This window comes from Alosa sapidissima, chromosome 18 (assembly GCF_018492685.1).
Source record: "Alosa sapidissima isolate fAloSap1 chromosome 18, fAloSap1.pri, whole genome shotgun sequence".
NCBI classification, from domain to species: Eukaryota; Metazoa; Chordata; class Actinopteri; order Clupeiformes; family Clupeidae; genus Alosa; species Alosa sapidissima.
Window position 1 is genome coordinate 29,717,156 of NC_055974.1, and position 20,000 is coordinate 29,737,155.

General features: G+C 48.3%; 1 protein-coding gene across 3 annotated transcripts in view; it reads left to right on the plus strand.

The window, feature by feature from the left end:
* The window catches only part of dock11 (dedicator of cytokinesis 11), a 167,420-nt gene that overhangs the window by 77,936 nt on the left and 69,484 nt on the right, over positions 1-20,000 (plus strand). For 2 of the 3 annotated variants that reach the window (XM_042069980.1, XM_042069977.1), the window contains exons 30-33: positions 571-682; positions 1,117-1,155; positions 4,917-5,098; positions 16,803-16,916. In XM_042069980.1, the coding sequence (XP_041925914.1) occupies positions 571-682; positions 1,117-1,155; positions 4,917-5,098; positions 16,803-16,916 (447 nt within the window). The remainder of the gene's footprint in view (positions 1-570; positions 683-1,116; positions 1,156-4,916; positions 5,099-16,802; positions 16,917-20,000) is intronic. The other variant, XM_042069978.1, reaches the window with a different exon arrangement.

Consider the following 20,000-nt stretch of genomic DNA (forward strand, 5'->3'; position numbering starts at 1 on the left):
TTGTGTTTACAGTTCCGCAAAAAGAGTGCTGTGCAGTGAACTGTGCCTCCAGTTGTGCAAAGTTTGTGTTACAAAATTGCAAACTAAGTGCAAAGCAGTGTTTGTGCTTTTAGTTTTGTGAACTCAGTGAGTGGTTTTGCTATACAAATTAATAGTTTTAGAAATTGTAGAAAGAATTACGGTTGTGTTTAAGCATTCAGAAAAAACTAATTACCACCAGAAAAAATAATGTTTTTACCAATATATTTGTATGTAAGAAAACCTTTTTGTTTTTCATTTAGGAGTTTTTCATTTGTGGGTGTGCTCCTGAATGCTCTTCTTGTTGTTGCTAATGTATATCTAACTAAACTCTATTTTGGTATTTCAAGTTTATGATTAAATGGCCTTTGGATTCAAGGATTTAGACCTGATGTATGTGAAATAAAAACTTTTTTATGAAAACAAGATCAATTGTTTTGCTGGCTCAAGGACTATTAAGGGAGTGTTGTTGAACTAACAGGTGATTGTCCCTCCCACTTCCCCAGAGGTGTTTGATTGACAGGTGCCTGACCAACCCGTTCTCTCCTGCAGGCGCTGACGGAGCTGAAGTTTGACTTCCTGTTGACGGTGTGTAACCACGAGCACTACATTCCTCTTAACCTGCCCATGGCCTTTGGACGCACCAAACTGCAGCGTGTGCAGGGTAGGACACACACACACACACACACACACACACTCACTCTCTCTCACACACACACACACACTCACACACACACACACACACGTAAGCCTGCACCTCCCCCTTCAACTGCCTAACTGGTGCGATCCTTCCTCAGCTCATGTAACAGCCACTGAGCTGGCTGTACCACGCGCTGAGGGAAAGGGGGGTGCTACATGTAAGCAGCTTCTTGGGCCCCAGTTTGAGTTTGCTGGAGATGTGCATGATGGTTATGGCTGCATTTGTGTCAACCTCAGTTCATACTTTTCTTTTTCTTTCTGTTGTCTGTGTGTGGTTTTTTGTCTCATGTTGGTTTGTGTGTGTGTGTGTTTGTTTATCCTTCTGTGTGTTTGTGTGTGTGTGTGTGTGTGTGTGTTTTTGTTGTTGTCGTGTTTGTTTGTCGTGTTGCCTGTGCTCAGATTTTATTTCGTATGCGGCGGAGTGTTTTGGCGTAGTAGGTAGGTGACGCCGCCATGTCACATGACCCGTTACAGCTGCCAGTGGGCATGATGCTGTTTGCCCGGCCTGCTCGCTGCATACACGCTGCCAGTGGGCATGAAGCTGTTTGCCCGGCTTGCTCGCTGCGTACACGCTGGCAGTGGGCATGAAGCTGTTTGCCCGGCCTGCTCGCTGCGTACACGCTGGCAGTGGGCATGAAGCTGTTTGCCCGGCTTGCTCGCTGCGTACACACTGCCAGTGGGCATGAAGCTGCACATCGCCACGCTTGCCCTCTTACCCGCTAATGCAGTCAAACTGGTTTAAATCCCTCTGCTCTCTGGCCCTGATGCCACTCTGATGCCTCCTCTCTAGAACTCTCTAGACATGGTGCCACCCTTCAGCCTCCTCTCTAGAACTCTCTAGACATAGTGCCACCCTGATACCTCCTCTCTAGAACTCCATGGGCATGGTGGCCCTGGGGCATGTTCTCTTGCCCCTCTCTAGAACTCTCCTCTCCTGGGGCATGTTCCATAGCCCCGCAGTAGAACACTGGTGCGTTCTGCAACCTGCCCCCTGGGTACAGCATGATGTAGTAACACTCAAATACACTCATGATCTGTGTGTGTGTGTGTGTGTGTGTGTGTGTGTGTGTGTGTGTGAGTGTGTGTGTGTGTGTGTGTGTGTGTGTGTGTGTGTGTGTGTGTGTGTGAAATTTGGATTGGGTTAGGATTTCTTTGGAAGCTGAGAGAACATCCCAGATTGTGGGTGCACTGGAGGCATAGAGTTAAATAAATAGATAGGAATTCACACAGGGCACATCAGGAAGAGTTTAAGGCCCAATCCCATTTCTCATCAGGAAGAGTTTAAGGCCCAATCCCATTTCTCATCAGGAAGAGTTTAAGGCCCAATCCCATTTCTCTGTCTTCCCCTTCCTCATACCCCAGAACCGAGGGTCAAGACACCACTAGTCTACTATAAGGGCGTACATGGTGTGCAAATGAGACAGCACTAGTCTACTATAAGGGCGCACATGGTGTGCAAATGAGACACCACTAGTCTACTATAAGGGCGTACATGGTGTGCAAAACAACAAATTACTGGAACACAGCCAACAACACTCCGGAGTAAAAACAACCTGGGGTCTATTAAAGGGACACTCCGGAGTAAAAACAACCTGGGGTCTATTAAAGGGACACTCCTGAGTAAAAACAACCTGGGGTCTATTAAAGGGACACTCCTGAGTAAAAACAACCTGGGGTCTATTAAAGGGACACTCCGGAGTAAAAACAACCTGGGGTCTATTAAAGGGACACTCCTGAGTAAAAACAACCTGGGGTCTATTAAAGGGACACTCCGGAGTAAAAACAACCTGGGGTCTATTAAAGGGACACTCCGGAGTAAAAACAACCTGGGGTCTATTAAAGGGACACTCCTGAGTAAAAACAACCTGGGGTCTATTAAAGGGACACTCCTGAGTAAAAACAACCTGGGGTCTATTAAAGGGACACTCCGGAGTAAAAACAACCTGGGGTCTATTAAAGGGACACTCCTGAGTAAAAACAACCTGGGGTCTATTAAAGGGACACTCCTGAGTAAAAGCAACCTGGGGTCTATTAAAGGAATACTCCTGTGTAAAAGCAACCTGGGGTCTATTAAAGGAATACTCCTGTGTAAAAACAACCTGGGGTCTATTAAAGGAATACTCCGGAGTAAAAACAACCTGGGGTCTATTAAAGGAATACTCCTGTGTAAAAGCAACCTGAGGTGTATTAAAGGGACACTCCGGAGTAAAAACAACCTGGGGTCTATTAAAGGAATACTCCTGTGTAAAAGCAACCTGAGGTCTATTAAAGGGACACTCCTGAGTAAAAACAACCTGGGTTTATGGGTGATAACGGGTTCAAACTTTGGTTTGGGAGCAAAATTAAGTTAATTGGAGGAGTTTTGAGCTACACCGTTGTTTGCATTGGCAACACAATGGTTTATAGCATGTTACAGCAGGGATCCAGCCATGTCAAAATAAATCACTATTTTCATTAACCAATGACAAAGTTCAAAATAGCCTTACACTTTGGTGGTAGTGTCCATGTGTGTCCAGAGCATTGCAAACGTTTCAAATGAACAGAGAGGCTATAGCAAGAAGGGTTTCCAAACGCAACACACACACTTCTGTTTCAATGAACAGAGAGGCTATAGCAAGAAGGGTTTCCAAACGCAACACACACACTTCTGTTCCGGTTGCGGCGCATTCGATGTCTTGGAGCTGTGCAGATCTGACTTATTCTTACAATAAAAACAATCTGCACATTGTTTGTACTGTCTGCACAACCCTGGAAGAAGTTGTATGTGTGTTTGTAGGTGTGTGTTCTCTCCCTGTGTGTGTGTGTGTGTGTGTGTGTGTGTGTGTGTGTGTGTGTGTGTGTGTGTGTGCGTGCGTGCGTGCGTGGTGTGTGTGTGTGTGTGTGCGTGCGTGCGTGTGTATGTGTGTGTGTATGTGTGTGTGTATGCGTGCGTGCGTGCGTGCGTGCGTGCATGCATGTGTGGTATGTGTGTGTGTTTGTGTGTAGGTGTGTGTGCGTGCGTGCGTATGTGTGTGTGTGTGTGTGTGTGTGTGTGTGTGTGTGTGTGTTTGTACTGTCTGCACAACCCTGGAAGAAGTTGTATGTGTGTTTGTAGGTGTGTGTTCTCTCCCTGTGTGTGTGTGTGTGTGTGTGTGTGTGTATGTGTGCGTGCAAGCGTGCGTGCGTGCGTGCGTTCTGCTTTATTGTCAATTTCTTCACATGTCAAGACATACAAAGAGATCAAAATTGAGTTTCCTACTATCCCACGGTGGAGACAAGACATATTTTACCAATTAGGTCCACAGACAAACATAACATTCAAGTTAACAATAAAAAAGTAAATAAGAAGGCACATACAATGAAGAAATAAGAGCAGCAAAATTTGGTAGAAATTGTGCAATTGTGCATACAGTAGACAGTCAATATAATAGTGCAAAAGTCAGGCCAATAAATGGGTGTGTGTGTGTATGCGTGCGTGCGTGCGTGCATGCATGTGTGGTATGTGCGTGCGTGCGTGCGTGCGTGCGTGCGTGTGTGTGTGTGTAGGTGTGCGTGCATGCGTGTGTGTGTGTGTGTGTGTGTGGTAGTATGAGGGGCCCTTTAGGACATTATTCAGAATTACCTCTCACACGCTATACTGAAACCTCTCACACGCTATACTGAAACCTCTCACACGCACGAGTGAAATGCTCTCATATACAGAACTGAAACGCTTTCATACACACATGTGAAACCTCTCACACACTATACTGAAACCTCACACACTATACTGAAACCTCTCACATGCACGAGTGAAATGCTCTCATATACACAACTGAAATGCTTTCATTCACACATGAAATATGAAAGCGTTTCAGTTGTGTATATGAGAACGTTTCACTCGTGTGTGTGAGAGGTTTCAGTATAGCGTGTGAGAGGTTTCAGTATAGTGTGTGAGAGGTAATTCTGAATAATGTCCTAAAGGGCCCCTCGTATGGTAGTGTCTGCGTGTGTGTGTGTGTGTGTGTGTGTGTCCTGACATGACCTGACAGACATTTCTGCAGACGCTTTCAGCATGGCATTAACCCTCCTCACATGACCTACTGCAGCGTCCCATGTCCCCTCCCCCACACTGCCATACACACTCTCACATGCATTTGTCTTCACACACACACACACACACGTTGTTGTCTGTGTGTGTGTGTGTGTGTGTGTGTGTGTGTGTGTGTGTGTGTGTGCAGACCAGACGCTGGAGTGGAGCCTAACGGAGGACTACTGTAGGAACCACTTCCTGGTGGGGCTACTGCTGCGCCATGTGGCCGAGGGCCTGCAGGGGGCGCCAGAAACGCGGCAGCTGGCCGTCGCTGTGCTCAAGAACCTGCTCATCAAACACACCCTCGACGACCGCTACAATGCCTTCAAGGTAGGGCCGTGGGTGCTGTGTGTGTGCGTACTTTGGCTGTTTGTGTGTGTGTGCATACTTTGGCTGTGTGTGTGTGTGTGTGTGAGTGTGTGTGCTGTGTGTGTGCATACTTTGGCTGTGTGTGTGTGTGTGTGCGTACTTTAGCTGTGTGTGTGTGTGTGTGTGTGTGTGCTGTGTGTGCGCATACTTTGGCTGTGTGTGTGTGTGTGTGTGTGTGTGTGTGTGTGTGTGTGTGTGTGTGTGTGTGTGTGTGTGCGTACTTTGGCTGTGTTTGTGTGTGGGTGTGTGTGTGTGTGTGTGTGTGTGCTGTGTGTGTGCGTACTTTGGCTGTGTGTGTGTGTGTTAGTGTATGCATGTGGGTGTGTTTGTGCTATGTGTATATTTGCATGCTGTTTGTGTGTGTGTGTGTGTGTTCCTGCGTGACTCAGTGTGTGTAATGCAAGCCCTGGAGAGTGTCCAGTGTCCCCCAAGTGACCTAATGGCTGTGTATGGAGTGTGTTTTCACTGTGTGTGTGTGTGTGTGTGTTAATAGATAGTTGTAAAGTTGGTCATATGGAAATCAGGCAGGTCAAGACTGGACTCAGACACACAAACACAGCTCCCTCCACACACACACACACACACACACACACACACACATGGTAACACTGGCTGTTATGCAAATGAAAGTTCAGGGACACACAGGGTTGTAGCAGAGTTACATGTGTCATATGACATTATCACATCATAATACATTATCACAGAGTCACATGGTTCATATGACATTATCACATCATAATACATTATCACAGAGTCACATGGTTCATATGACATTATCACATCATAATACATTATCACAGAGTTATATGTGTCATATGACATTATCACATCATAATACATTATCACAGAGTTACATGGTTCATACGACATTATCACATCATATTACATTATCACAGAGTTACATGGTTCATACGACATTATCACATCATATTACATTATCACAGAGTCACATGGTTCATACGACATTATCACAGAGCAGACCCGGCGGCAGACACAAATTCACGGGCGGGCATTACACCTTTCCAGGGGGGACACAGGAATTTAAATTGATCACGGTAGTTTAAGCTTACACTTGACAGAACATTCTAATATGAAAATGTAGATGCAATTGCTGTAAGATGGTGCAGCTCCTTTAAGAGAGCCCCGTGCGCAGGGATGGAAAGAGAGAGAAAGTGAGAGGGGATGTGTGTTAGAACTTAGATGCGTGTGAAAAAAGTAGACGTGCTGTTCACTGGAGCTAGTCATATTCAAAATAATGCAAAAATAAACCCGCAGATAAAACCAAAATCCTTGTTCATTTGCTAACCACTTTCAGATAGAGTGTTAGGATTAGCCCCGAAGTTACGGATAACTTCGGCCCTGGAGTGGTAAGCTCCCTGTTCTCCGACTAGGTCAGAAGAAAAAAACTGTAAAGGTTAACGCTATCAAACAAACCTCCTCTCCATTTAGGTGATGGGCTTACCTAATGTTCCTGATTGATTAGCTACGGAATAATACAGATTTTACAAGTTTTATTTGCTACTTGCTAGATTGACAAACGTATAGGCTAGGCCTACATTTAATAAGTGTTCAAAATCAATCTATGGGATTGGGGTTGGTTGGAGCAGCCAAGCTCGTCCAGGGCGGGCACAGATGACTTCCAGGACGGGCCTGGCCCCCCAAAGCCCCCCCATGCCGCCGGGACTGTCACAGAGTCACATGGTTCATATGACATTATCACATCACTGGTGCAGTGCCCGTTCAAACATGTCATTCCTGAAGAAAACCTGTAGCCCAATTACATGCCCACAGGTATGCCTGCTTTAAAAATAGGATGATAGGGAAACATCATTCCAGCTAAGCATTCAATAATGAATACTGAATATTATAATATATTAGCGATAATTAATGTGGCCTCTAATACATGTGTAATACATTTAGGCATGGCTGCATGTGACATTTCTACAGATCAGAATGACATAAGCCTAACAACAACAAAGTGACGTCGCTCAGTCTGCCACTTGTTGTCTAGCTATGTGGCATTAGCCTATCGCCCGTTTCAATTTGGGACCTTGCAGTCGGAATTGTCGTTTGTTTAGTCAAAGTCTCAAGTCCAAAGTAGCCTGAGCTAGGCAGTTTATTGCACACTTTTATTTTGAGTGGTCACTACATAGGCCTACCCGTGTTTGTTGGCGTGTTGTTGCAAAATCTGCGTAATCATTTTATGCAAGCAAACTGCATACAGGGAGTCTTTATTGTTGAGGTCTGACATGATAATCATCTTGCATCTTAACCCACAAGCGGTTCTCCAGTAATCTAATCAGTTTTTTAAATTGCGACTGACTATCATCAAAGTGAGACCTGTCAGTACACGATCCATGGGATGGAGTTCCCCTGAAACTGGTCCCCTTGGAAACAGTACAGTGCAGCGATAAACGTCCTACGTAAATAAGCATATTTTAAAATATGCATTCAAAAATCTTCAAAATCGAGAGTGCACACCTTTGTGCCACGCGCGAGCCACATACGAAATCTTAGGTCAGTTTGACAAACGGTCAGGCGCGTCGTTAGACCTGGGCATTCAGGGCTATAGCCCCGGATTCTCTGGGGATAGCCCCGGATCTATGGGCCGTCAACAACAACAACAACAAAAACTCTAATCGTGAATGAAATTAATAGCCCCGTAGAAGAGACTTTTGTGTTTTGTGTCCATTGTGTGCATTAACAGCAGCGCAAGAAAATCTGACGTGATCTGGGCAGGTTTAGAATCATTTGTTGCAAAATGTTGCAATTTCAAGTACCTTCTCCTCTACGCTATTACGCATTGCTGTTTCGTGCTTCTACTAACTAGCCTTAGCGAAATAAGTGTATAAGGACAAATGGATATTAGAAGTTTCTTTAGAGAAAAAGGGCAGAGCAGGGACAAGAAGTGGAAACGCACAGTGTGTCATCATCTCCCGCAACCCAGGAGGACATTTCGATCAGCTCAGGTTCGTGAAACGCAGCCCTCAAAGACAACGTTGATCAATGCTTGTCTGATGTTACTAGCTAGCAGGCTACCACTGCACCTCACTAACTTGAAGGACACTTTGTTTGAATAACTAGAAAGAGACACTAACTTACGTTTGGTTCTGTAGAATGGAATCACATTCTTCACCACCAACAAAAAATTGTTTTCCATGACAGTATAGTAGTTGCGCCAGTCTTTTTTACCACAGGTTAGCAGTGCAGACTTATTCATTCACTGACGTTGGTATGATTCCAAGAAACGGTCGAATGTGACCTTCAGCAGCGAGTTGAGCGTAGCAAGCGGCAAAAGTTGAGCAGAGTTGAATGAATGAGGAGCGAGCGGTTTTCACAGAGGGACTTTGGCTATAATACCTAACATCAAGCTATTCCCCTTCACCAATCCAGTAATTGTGTCCAATATTATACTTTCAGTGATCATTTGAAATACATAGCGGTAATAAACAAGACTGCAGTTTCAATATATCGTGATTTACTATTGAATCATGGTCACATTGTCATGAGCTCTCTCTCTGCCTGGTAACACGTGCTGATTGAAGTCTGATGACCTCCACCTGTTCCTGCTCTGCTCTGCCTCACCCTCGTTACCTACCAGCTGCACTGCATTCACCACTCATCATGCCCTCTATATAAAGCCTTGCTTTTCAGTCCACACTTGTCAGATCGTCTGCAACCAGCACCAGTTACCTGCCTGTTTATTGAAAACGCCTCTGACTCTTTGCCTGTGATCCCGGACCCGCTCGACTACTTCTGTGTTCTCCAGCCCCGGTAATCTTGACCTGCCTTCCGTCCCTCTTCTACGAATACCGCCTAGTCCTTGACTGTACTGCTGCTTCGTTTCAATTGCTGTTGTGTGTGTGTTTCCCCCAGGACTTCCCGGATCATCCAGCTCCTGCCTTCGCTGTTCGGCTACTGGGGGAACACACACACGCAGACTCTTGGAACTCCTGTACCCCCCCCGGAACCCCTGAAACCCCCAACCCTTAAATAAACTTTTGAACGTGACGCAATTGTGGTCCTCGTCCTGTTTGGTGTCTGACAGTACGATCTGACCAAACATGGACCCAGCGCACGGTCGAACCAGCATGGAAACCGACGAACCAGAACCACCCACCGCCATGCAACGCCTGGAAGAGACAGAGAGAGAGGTAAACCGCAACACTGCTGACATTGCCTCCCTACTTCAAGCCGGCTTGAGCCAGCGTCAGCAGTTCCAGCAGCAACAGCAACAACTTGCAATGATCATTCAACTTCTCACCAACCTTTCTCCTCTGCCTGCTCCCACCGGCCCAGCCCCAGCCAGCCTGCTCACCGGCCCAGCACCCGAGTCTCCTGCCCAGTCCACTGCTACCGTGGCTGCCGGAGCCCCAGAACCCAGGATCGGCAATCCAGAGCGGTTCAGCGGCGACCCAACCCAGGTACGGGCGTTCCTGACGAGCTGCCGTGTCCAGTTTACCCTGCAACCCAGGACTTTTGCCACTGAAGGGGCGAGGGTCGGTTACGTGATCACTCACCTGACGGGCCGAGCTCGACTCTGGGGAACGGCGGAGTTCGAGCGCCAGACCCCAGCATGTGCAACCTTCAACCTATTCGCAGAGGAGATGCTCAAGGTATTCGATTTGGAATCCACAATAGCCGAGGCATCTCGGATCCTGATGAGTATTCGCCAAGGCAGAAGGACTGTTGCGGATTACTCCATCGACTTTCGAACCGTGGCAAGTCGGAGCTCCTGGAACATGGAAGCATTGGTGGATGCTTTCCTCCACAGCCTGGCGGACTACATAAAGGACGAGCTGGTTTCCCATGATCAACCCCCCACTCTTGATGAAGCCATTGCTCTGGCTGTCCGCATCGACCGCAGGATCCAGGCCCGCCGTCATGAGAGAGGGCGCCAGAGTCCATCCACCAGCACACGGAGTGTCCCAACTGCCCTTCTGTCCGCACCTGCCACACCATCTAGCCAGCCGGACCAGTCTGAACCGATGGAGATCGGCCGCACCTCCCTAACCCCTGCAGAGCGCCAGCGACGCATCACCTCCAACTTGTGCCTGTACTGTGGTGGTGATGGTCATCGAGTCGCCACCTGTCCAGCAAAAGCCGGAGCTCACCAGATGTAGGAGGAATCCGGATGAGCTCAATGAACATTCAGCCCTCCATCAGCCGTAAACCCCTCATCCAAGTCTGTCTTCACCTGTCTGATTCCACCCACACCCTGGCAGCCCTGGTGGACTCTGGCGCAGAAGCAAACATTATTGACACAGGACTTGCTCGTCAGCTGGGCTTGGAAAGCCATCGCTTGTCCACTCCTGTTCCAGCCCGGGCCCTGGACGGTCACGCAATTGGCACAGTTACCAGCATCACAGCCCCCATCTCAATGATGGTGTCAGGAAACCACCGAGAGACCATCCGCTTCCACCTGCTCAGCTCTCCAGGCCAACCCCTAATCCTGGGCTACCCTTGGCTCCGTCTCCACAATCCTCACCTCGATTGGGCCTCCGGAACTGTGAAAGAGTGGGGAAATGCCTGCCACCTGACCTGTTTGCGTGCTGCCTCGCTGCCCCCCGGCTCAGTACCCCCCAGCATTGCCCACGACATTTCTAATGTCCCTGAATGTTACCATGGCCTCCGAGAGGTGTTCAACAAGACCAAAGCCACATCTCTGCCCCCACACCGTCCGTACGACTGTGCCATTGATCTCCTCCCTGGGACTGCTCCACCCAAAGGTCACCTCTACTCACTATCCCCTCCTGAAAGAAAAACTATGGAGGATTACATCAGGGACTCCCTGGCAGCTGGACTCATCCGCCCGTCTTCCTCTCCTGCTGGTGCCGGGTTCTTCTTTGTGGGAAAGAAAGATGGTTCTCTTCGCCCCTGCATTGATTATCGAGGTCTGAATGATGTCACAGTGAAGAACCGGTACCCTCTGCCTTTACTCACCTCTGCTTTTGAATTGCTCCAGGGATCCACTATTTTCACCAAACTGGACCTTAGAAATGCTTACCACCTAGTGCGAGTAAGGGAGGGTGACGAGTGGAAGACAGCATTCAACACCCACACCGGCCATTATGAGTACCTGGTAATGCCATTTGGCCTCACCAACGCCCCAGCGGTATTCCAGGCGCTGGTGAATGATGTGCTGCGGGACATGCTGAATAAATTCGTCTTCGTGTACCTGGACGACATCTTAATTTTCTCCAGAACTCTGTCCGAACACACCCGTCATGTCCAGCTGGTTCTTCGACGGCTCCTGGAGAACTCTCTCTATGTCAAGGCGGAGAAATGCGAGTTCCATGCTCAGACTGTGTCATTCCTGGGATACATCGTCGCTGAAGGCAATATCCAGATGGACCCCGCAAAGGTCTCGGCAGTTACCTCCTGGCCAGTTCCGGGGAATAGGAAGAAGCTGCAGCAATTCCTCGGTTTTGCCAATTTCTACCGGAAATTCATCCGGAACTACAGCTCCGTCGCCGCTCCCCTCACAGCTCTGACCAGCATCAAACACCCCTTTTCCTGGACCCCAGAGGCCAACACAGCCTTTCATACCCTCAAGGCCCGGTTCACCACTGCCCCCATCCTCCAGATGCCGGATTCAGACCGGCAGTTCGTTGTCGAGGTGGATGCCTCAGACGTGGGAGTCGGGGCCATACTCTCTCAACGGGCAGAGGAGGACAACAAGTTGCACCCCTGTGCATTTTTCTCTCGCCGGCTTTCACCTGCAGAGCGCAATTATGATGTTGGAAACCGTGAGCTGTTGGCTGTCAAGCTTGCCCTGGAGGAGTGGCGTCACTGGCTGGAGGGGTCCACAGTTCCGTTCCTGGTCTGGACCGATCACAAAAACCTCGAATACATCCGCAATGCCAAACGTCTTAACCCCAGACAGTCCCGCTGGGCCTTGTTTTTCACCAGATTCAACTTCACCCTGTCATACCGCCCAGGTTCTCGGAACACCAAGCCGGACGCTCTCTCCCGTCAGTTTCATAAGGATGACGCCCCTTCCCAGGAACCTGCATCAATTCTGCCCGATCCCTGCGTCGTAGCTGCCCTGACCTGGGATATCGAGGAGGAAATTCAAGAGGCCCTCCGTGACCATCCCAGTCCCAGTGCATGCCCAGACGGTCGTCTCTTCGTCCCAGATAATTTGAGGTCTCGGGTCATACAGTGGGGACACAACTCCCGCCTTGCCTGCCACCCGGGCTCCGCCCGCACCTGCCATCTCCTTGCCCAGCGCTTTTGGTGGTCGTCTTTGAGAAGGGATGTCCGAGAATTCGTCCGTGCCTGCCCCACCTGCAATCAGAACAAGTCCTCCACTCGGCCCCCCGCTGGTTTACTCCAGCCCTTGCCTGTGCCCACACGACCCTGGTCCCACGTCTCCTTGGACTTTGTAACTGGCCTCCCACCATCAGGTGGGATGACTGTCATTCTCACTGTGGTTGACCGGTTTAGCAAGATGGCACACTTCATTCCCCTCCCTAAACTGCCATCTGCCAGAGAGACTGCCCAGGCTGTTCTTGATCATGTCTTCCGTCTACACGGGCTGCCCAGGGATGTTGTCTCTGACCGAGGCCCGCAATTTACCTCTACATTCTGGAAGGAGTTCTGCCGTCTTCTAGGGGCCACAGTGAGTCTCACCTCTGGGTTCCACCCCCAGTCCAATGGTCAATCCGAGCGGGCAAACCAGGAGCTGGAGAAGGCGCTGCGGTGCATGGTTTCTCGCAAACCCCAGGCTTGGGCACAACAACTGATGTGGATAGAGTATGCTCACAACTCCCTCACCTGCTCTGCCACTGGTATGTCACCTTTCCAGTGTGTGTATGGCTACCAGCCCCCCCTGTTCCCCAGCCAGGAAGGAGATGTGTCCTGCCCGTCTGCCCTCGCCTATGCCCGCCGTTGCCGTCGTACCTGGTCACAAGCTCGTGCCACGCTACTCAAGTCAGCTGTCAGCTATGCCACTGGGGCTAACCGCCGAAGATCGCCGGCACCTGCCTACCGTGTTGGCCAGAACGTGTGGCTGTCAGCCAAGGATCTCCCACTGCGGGTGGAATCGCGTAAACTGGCACCTCGATTCCTCGGCCCGTTCCCTATCCAGAGGGTCATCAGCCCAACCGCAGTCCGGCTCCAGTTGCCAACCTCCATGAGGGTGCACCCTACTTTCCATGTTTCGAAAGTCAAGCCGACGCATGAAAGCCCGCTGGTCCCCGTGCCGCTTCCTCCTCCTCCTCCTCGCCTCGTTGACGGTGGGCTGGTGTACACCGTTCGACGCCTGCTTCGGTCCAGACGGCGAGGTAGGGGCCTCCAGTATCTCGTCGACTGGGAGGGCTATGGACCTGAGGAGAGAACCTGGGTGCCAGCCAGTCGGATTGTGGACCGGACACTCATCGCCGACTTCCACCGTCTGCATCCTGATCAACCTGCAATCCGTAGGGGCCGCCCCAGAGGGGTCCCTAACCGTCCTGCCCGCCCGGCTTCCTGTCATGTGCCTGACTCTGACCCTGTCTCGGTACCTGTCCCGTCTTCTGTCCACGACCCTCCAGCTCCCTCCGAGGATGAGGATGTTCACTCGGACCGCTCGGAGGAATTCTAGCCCTCCACCGGCTCCCCTCCGCCCTCCCGACGTGGTGTCACTCTTGGGGACTTCTGGGGCCGTCCCTTAGGGGGGGGGTTCTGTCATGAGCTCTCTCTCTGCCTGGTAACACGTGCTGATTGAAGTCTGATGACCTCCACCTGTTCCTGCTCTGCTCTGCCTCACCCTCGTTACCTACCAGCTGCACTGCATTCACCACTCATCATGCCCTCTATATAAAGCCTTGCTTTTCAGTCCACACTTGTCAGATCGTCTGCAACCAGCACCAGTTACCTGCCTGTTTATTGAAAACGCCTCTGACTCTTTGCCTGTGATCCCGGACCCGCTCGACTACTTCTGTGTTCTCCAGCCCCGGTAATCTTGACCTGCCTTCCGTCCCTCTTCTACGAATACCGCCTAGTCCTTGACTGTACTGCTGCTTCGTTTCAATTGCTGTTGTGTGTGTGTTTCCCCCAGGACTTCCCGGATCATCCAGCTCCTGCCTTCGCTGTTCGGCTACTGGGGGAACACACACACGCAGACTCTTGGAACTCCTGTACCCCCCCCGGAACCCCTGAAACCCCCAACCCTTAAATAAACTTTTGAACGTGACGCAATTGTGGTCCTCGTCCTGTTTGGTGTCTGACACACATGCGCAGTAAATATGGTAAACCTGACCTCGTTTGAGGGGGCTTCCAAGCAATGCATGCTGGGCTTGATTTTGACAGAATGGAACTTGGAACTTTTTCTTTGGGCAAAAGTTTGTGATACACAACCCAAATGCATTGCTTTCAAGGCACCCATAGCCCATTAATTGAAGGGGATGACGTCCAAATGTTTATCCCAAGACGAACGCTCACACCTGTGCACTTGACAGAGGTGCATGACGATTATTCTACAGGCTATTTTAATGTCATATTTTGGGTGTTGTATGTGGTGCACTTTGTCAGAAGAGACGTTCTCCTTACAAGGTCTTTAAACATCAAAATATTCGGAATGCCGTGACGTGAGTCATTACGATTGGCCTTCCTTTTCATTCTCAAAGTAGGTTAAAATGTCATGTTCATCAGCCCGATTTTCAAAATCTCTCGGAGGAGAAACACCCGAACCCCCGGACATAAAGGATTCTAACTCCTGAGCTCCAGCTCCGAATGTTTTAAATAGCTAGCGACGCCCCTGCAAATTTTGGAATCTGATCCCTTATCATACCTGTTCACTCTTACTCGTCACTCGTCTTAAATGTCAGGGCCCTTGGAAGTCTACCAATGAAGTGTGGAGATACATTGAGCCTCGTAAATGGTGTAAAACAGTGATTTATTTGCATGGCTAGCCCGATGCCGAAGCACCACCATTGAAAAAGCTGTTGGTAGCATCGGCTAACTAGCGACAGATTTTGGAGTGCAGGGGACAAGCCGAGATGGGCTATGAGACATACGTTCACACTCGGTATCATGTTTCAATACACTTTAGGTCAATATCACACCGGAATTCTCCTTTAAGCTCTCGGTGGGTGCAAACCGTGTATTTCTACACGCCTCTGTTCCTGAGAAATCCCAAGCTAAACAGTCGCTAGTTTTCATCAAAATCCCTGTTTTTTTTCTAGAAATGGAGATATTGCGTCTTTTATGAAATATGTGCTGTTTGAACTCCCTCCTCAGCATGGTGTTCAGTCACTCCTTGTAATGTTTTTGACCTGTCGTGGTCAGAGTCATCTTGTCTTAGTAGAAAGGTGGACTCATCCAGCGTTGTCTGGCGAAAACGCACCTGCTGCAATATCTTTTTCTTCGACTTTTTCATTTCTCCCTTCAGCACCTGAGAAGTGTTGCCTGCAAAGTTTCTGGGAAGAGATCTAACGAGACCTGCCACCTAGTGATAAACCCACGAAAATAAATGACCTGATTTTGACCTGGCCTGCATGTCACTGATTTTTCAGAGTTTTCGATCGTCATATATTTCATTTCCATTCATCACAGTGTTCCCAAAATCACATATAAGGTGTGTTAGAGTGTCTATTTCGTAATAAATAAAAAAAAGCTAAAAGCGTAATATTACATTTTTTGGCACTCAACGCATGGGAAGGAAAAACGTAATATTACGCGTTTGGCACTCAATGAGTTCATGGGCCCAGGGCTGAGAGGTGAACGGCTGAGTCATTGGGCAGTCTGTGGTGTCAACATTCAGAGCTATAACAGCTGCTTTGTTTTAAAATGAAAGCGATTGTGTAGGAAGTCACATTTGTTTATGTTTACATTTATTAGCATAAGCTTTTGTCCAAACCCATGTAGGCTGCCCCCCCCCCCCCCCCCCTTCTGTCCAAACCCATGTTTGTACTCACGGAATGGGCAGCTAGTGGTTACGAGGAGATGATTGCTGAATGTGACAAAAATTGTTTTGGGTTTGAAATCGTGTACAATCACTGTCTGCACCTTTAAGATAAGCAAGATGGTGGCCACCTATTCACACATCCTCTCTGCACTTCCCTGAACTGTGTGTCGTGGACATGGACTAGCAGAGGCCAGACTATTTGAGCTGTGTGTGTGTTGTGGCCAGACTATTTGAGCTGTGTGTGTGTTGTGGACATGGAGGCCAGACTATTTGAGCTGTGTGTGTGTTGGACTAGCAGAGGCCAGACTATTTGAGCTGTGTGTGTGTGTTGTGGACATGGAGGCCAGACTATTTGAGCTGTGTGTGTGTGTTGTGGACAGACTATTTGAGCTGTGTGTGTTGTGGACAGACTATTTGAGTTGTGTGTGTGTTGTGGCCAGACTATTTGAGCTGTGTGTGTGTGTTGTGGACATGGAGGCCAGACTATTTGAGCTGTGTGTGTTGAGGACATGGAGGCCAGACTATTTGAGCTGTGTGTGTGTTGAGAAGAGACTATTTGTCTCACACTGTTTAGGCTGAATGTGTCCAATCAGTGGTTATATTGTGTTATTTCAGTACTTTTGAGAAATAGCATGTGTCCATATAAAGGCTTAAACAACTGCCCGCTTCAGTAATAACAGCACATTCTCTCACTCTCTTCCTGTGTGTGTGTGTTTGTGTGTGTGTGTGTGTGTGTGTGTGTGTTTGTGTGTGTGTGTGTGTGTGTGTGTGTAGAATCAACAGGCCCGCATCTGTCTGCTGTACCTGCCCCTCTTAGAACTGCTCTACCAGAACTTGCCTCAGCTCTCCGCTCCCAAACACACCTCTGCCACTGGATATGGACTCCCCGTGAGTACACACACACACACACACACACACACACACACACACACACACACACACACACACACACACACACACACACGCACACTTGCCTCAGCTCTTCCCTCCCAAACACACCTCTGCCACCGGCTATGGACTCCCCGTGAGTACACACACACACACACACACATACACACTAGGGGTGTAACGGTTCATGTATTCGTATTGAACGGAAACGGTACGGGCGTCACGGTTCGGTGCATGAATTTACACGGAGAATACACGGTATAAAAATACATAAAACTCGTGTGCGGATTAATTAATGTCATGCGCAATTACTGTTAAGTAGCAAGAGTTACGGGAGTTCTTTAGCGACACCTAACGCTAATCTGTAGCCTCGCCTTAGCTCTGAAGCTCTGATTGGCGCCTATGTTTTTTTTTTGTCAGGTCGTCGGTCAAGTCCTTCAGTCATTAGCAGCACTAAGGTTAGACCCACAAGAGTTAGAGGATCCGCTGGTCTCTTTAAGATCGCAAGTTTGAGAACTTCAGTTACAGTAACGTTAGTACAGGCGAAAGAGTGGTGGATAAGATGAAACTGTGTGTCGGCGTTGTTCAGCAGTTGTTGGGTATGTGAGTGGAAAAAATGCTACACATATGCGAAGCCATCACCCAGATGATGTAGTAGGCTACCAATCACTGAAACGAGGGGAAAAAAACTTCCCCTGCGCTTCAGCAGCCTTTGGATACACATACAAATAGGGCCAAAACCTATGGCTTAAATTAAACGATTTCATAATGACAGAAAGCTATGTAAATCGCGTGGTAATTACCTTTATGTTGGGGTAACTTGTAACTTCTCACATGAGGAGCTGGTAGTGTTAAGTGCACAGACGGTAAAATAAAGTAACAACGCTAACCAGGCTAATAAACAAACCATGCTACGGTGAGTTAACGTCAAAGGGCAAAGTCACGTGACTTCTAGTTGTAGTCTGTTTATGAAATGAAAGGAGCAATTTCGTTTTTTTTTTAAAAATATACAATCAATATACAACTAAACACAGATGTTGGAAGGTCTTGCTTAAGTGGATTTTTAAAAATCATTTTTCTATGTAATTTGCACTTTCAGAAATAAGAGATGCTGTAGGCCTATTTTCAGTTTTATAACTGATTGTCTTATTTTGTTTACAAGTTACAGATGGAGTCTGGGTACTTATTGTACTGTTTAGCCTACACCTTACACACTTCAGGCTGTTGCAGATAGCTCAGGGAAGAGACTGTATGACACTAGGTGGTACAGCCTGAGACATGTACAAAAAAAAATGCTTTCTGCATTTTTGTTTTGCTTTTCTCTCCATTGTACCGAACTCGTACCGAACCGTGATGTCCGAACCGAGGTATGAACCGAACCGTGACTTCTGTGTACCGTTACACCCCTAATACACACATACACACACATATACATACACACACACACACACACACACACACGCACACACACACACACACATACACACACACACACACACACACACACACACACACACACACACACACACACAAACACACACACACTTATGCTATCAGCATTCTCTAGGGTTACAAAGGGGCGTAACATTCTCCATGGAAAGTTACGGTTGGAATTATGGAATTAGTGGGAATTATGAGATTTAATGGGAACTCAACTCTATGGGAAGTGTCCAACATTTCAGGAATTTTGCAACCCTACCATTCTCAGACAACTTTCTGCCCTGATACACACATTGAACACACATGCTTTCATATTAAACACACATTCCCATTCACCATCAAGATCAACTGTTTTTTATCCAGCGAAAATAAACTAGGCGACTTTATGGACGAACTTGACACTCTGCTGTCCTCCATCCCTGAGCATGACTGTCCGCTTCTCGTCCTCGGCGATATGAACATCCACTTAGACGCCCCAGGCTCAGCGGACTTTTTGGCCCTGATCCACTCTTTTGACCTCAAACTGGTTCAAAGCCCACTGACTCACAAAGCTGGCAACGAGCTTGACTTGATCCTCAATCGGAACTGCACCACAGACACCCTCACTGTGACGCCTCTCCATCTTTCTGACCACTTCTTCATCCAGTTCAACGTCAGCCTGACAGAACAGCCTCCGGCTCCTCAGCCGATGGTCACATTCCACCGCAACATCCGCAACCTGTCTCCAACGCACTTGTCCTCTGTGGTTGCCTCCGGTCTACCTCCACTCAACACCTTCTCCTCTCTGGAGGTTAATGAGGCCACAGACTCGCTCTGCTCCACACTGAGCTCGTGTCTAGACGAGCTGTGCCCTCTTACCACAAGGCCAGCTCGATCCAAACATTCTCATCCATGGCTAAATGATACCCTCCGATCGCAGCGCACCAAACTCAGAGCCGCGGAGAGGAAATGGCACAAATCCAAACTAACCGATGACCTCAAAAACTACCAGACACTCCTGACCTCCTTAGCCAGCATTCACTCATAAATACACATAAATAACTGAGCATCAAGCTCTTTCACAACAATCCCCTGAGTTCACAAAACGTACAGCCTGTTTTTTTGGAAGGTCTTGCTTCCAACTAGAGATGTGCTAATCTTGGGGAGATGTAAACCCTGCTCATCTCATGAGGTTAAAAAAGCGGCTGTTGACCTTCTGAGATGATCTGTCCCAGTCCTGGTGTGGTCCCTTACTGAGGCCTGGGCAGTCTCTCATCTCATTATTTGATGTCTGCCTGCATCCTGAACTCGAGGCTGAATTCTGTCTAACTTATTACTTTTTAATTATTACTTTTTATTATACGGCTCTTCACAATGCAAGTAGAATGCTCCATTGACTTGAATGGGATTTCCGAAAGTTCTAGCGGTCATTATTTCTTGGGAAAGGACCTCTGAAAACAAGAATGACCGCTATCAATGGCAACGGAGTTTGTGCTTGGAACTTCATTCAAAAGTGAAAGCAGACGGTTGATCAGCTGAGTTCTAAAGAATGTTTGATTCAAGTTCAGCATGTGTTTGCGAACTATTTGTTTCTCAGCAAAAGCCACGACGAAACGGTAACAAATAAGTGTAAAGAGTCATATCATGTGGAGTTTATTTTTTCGT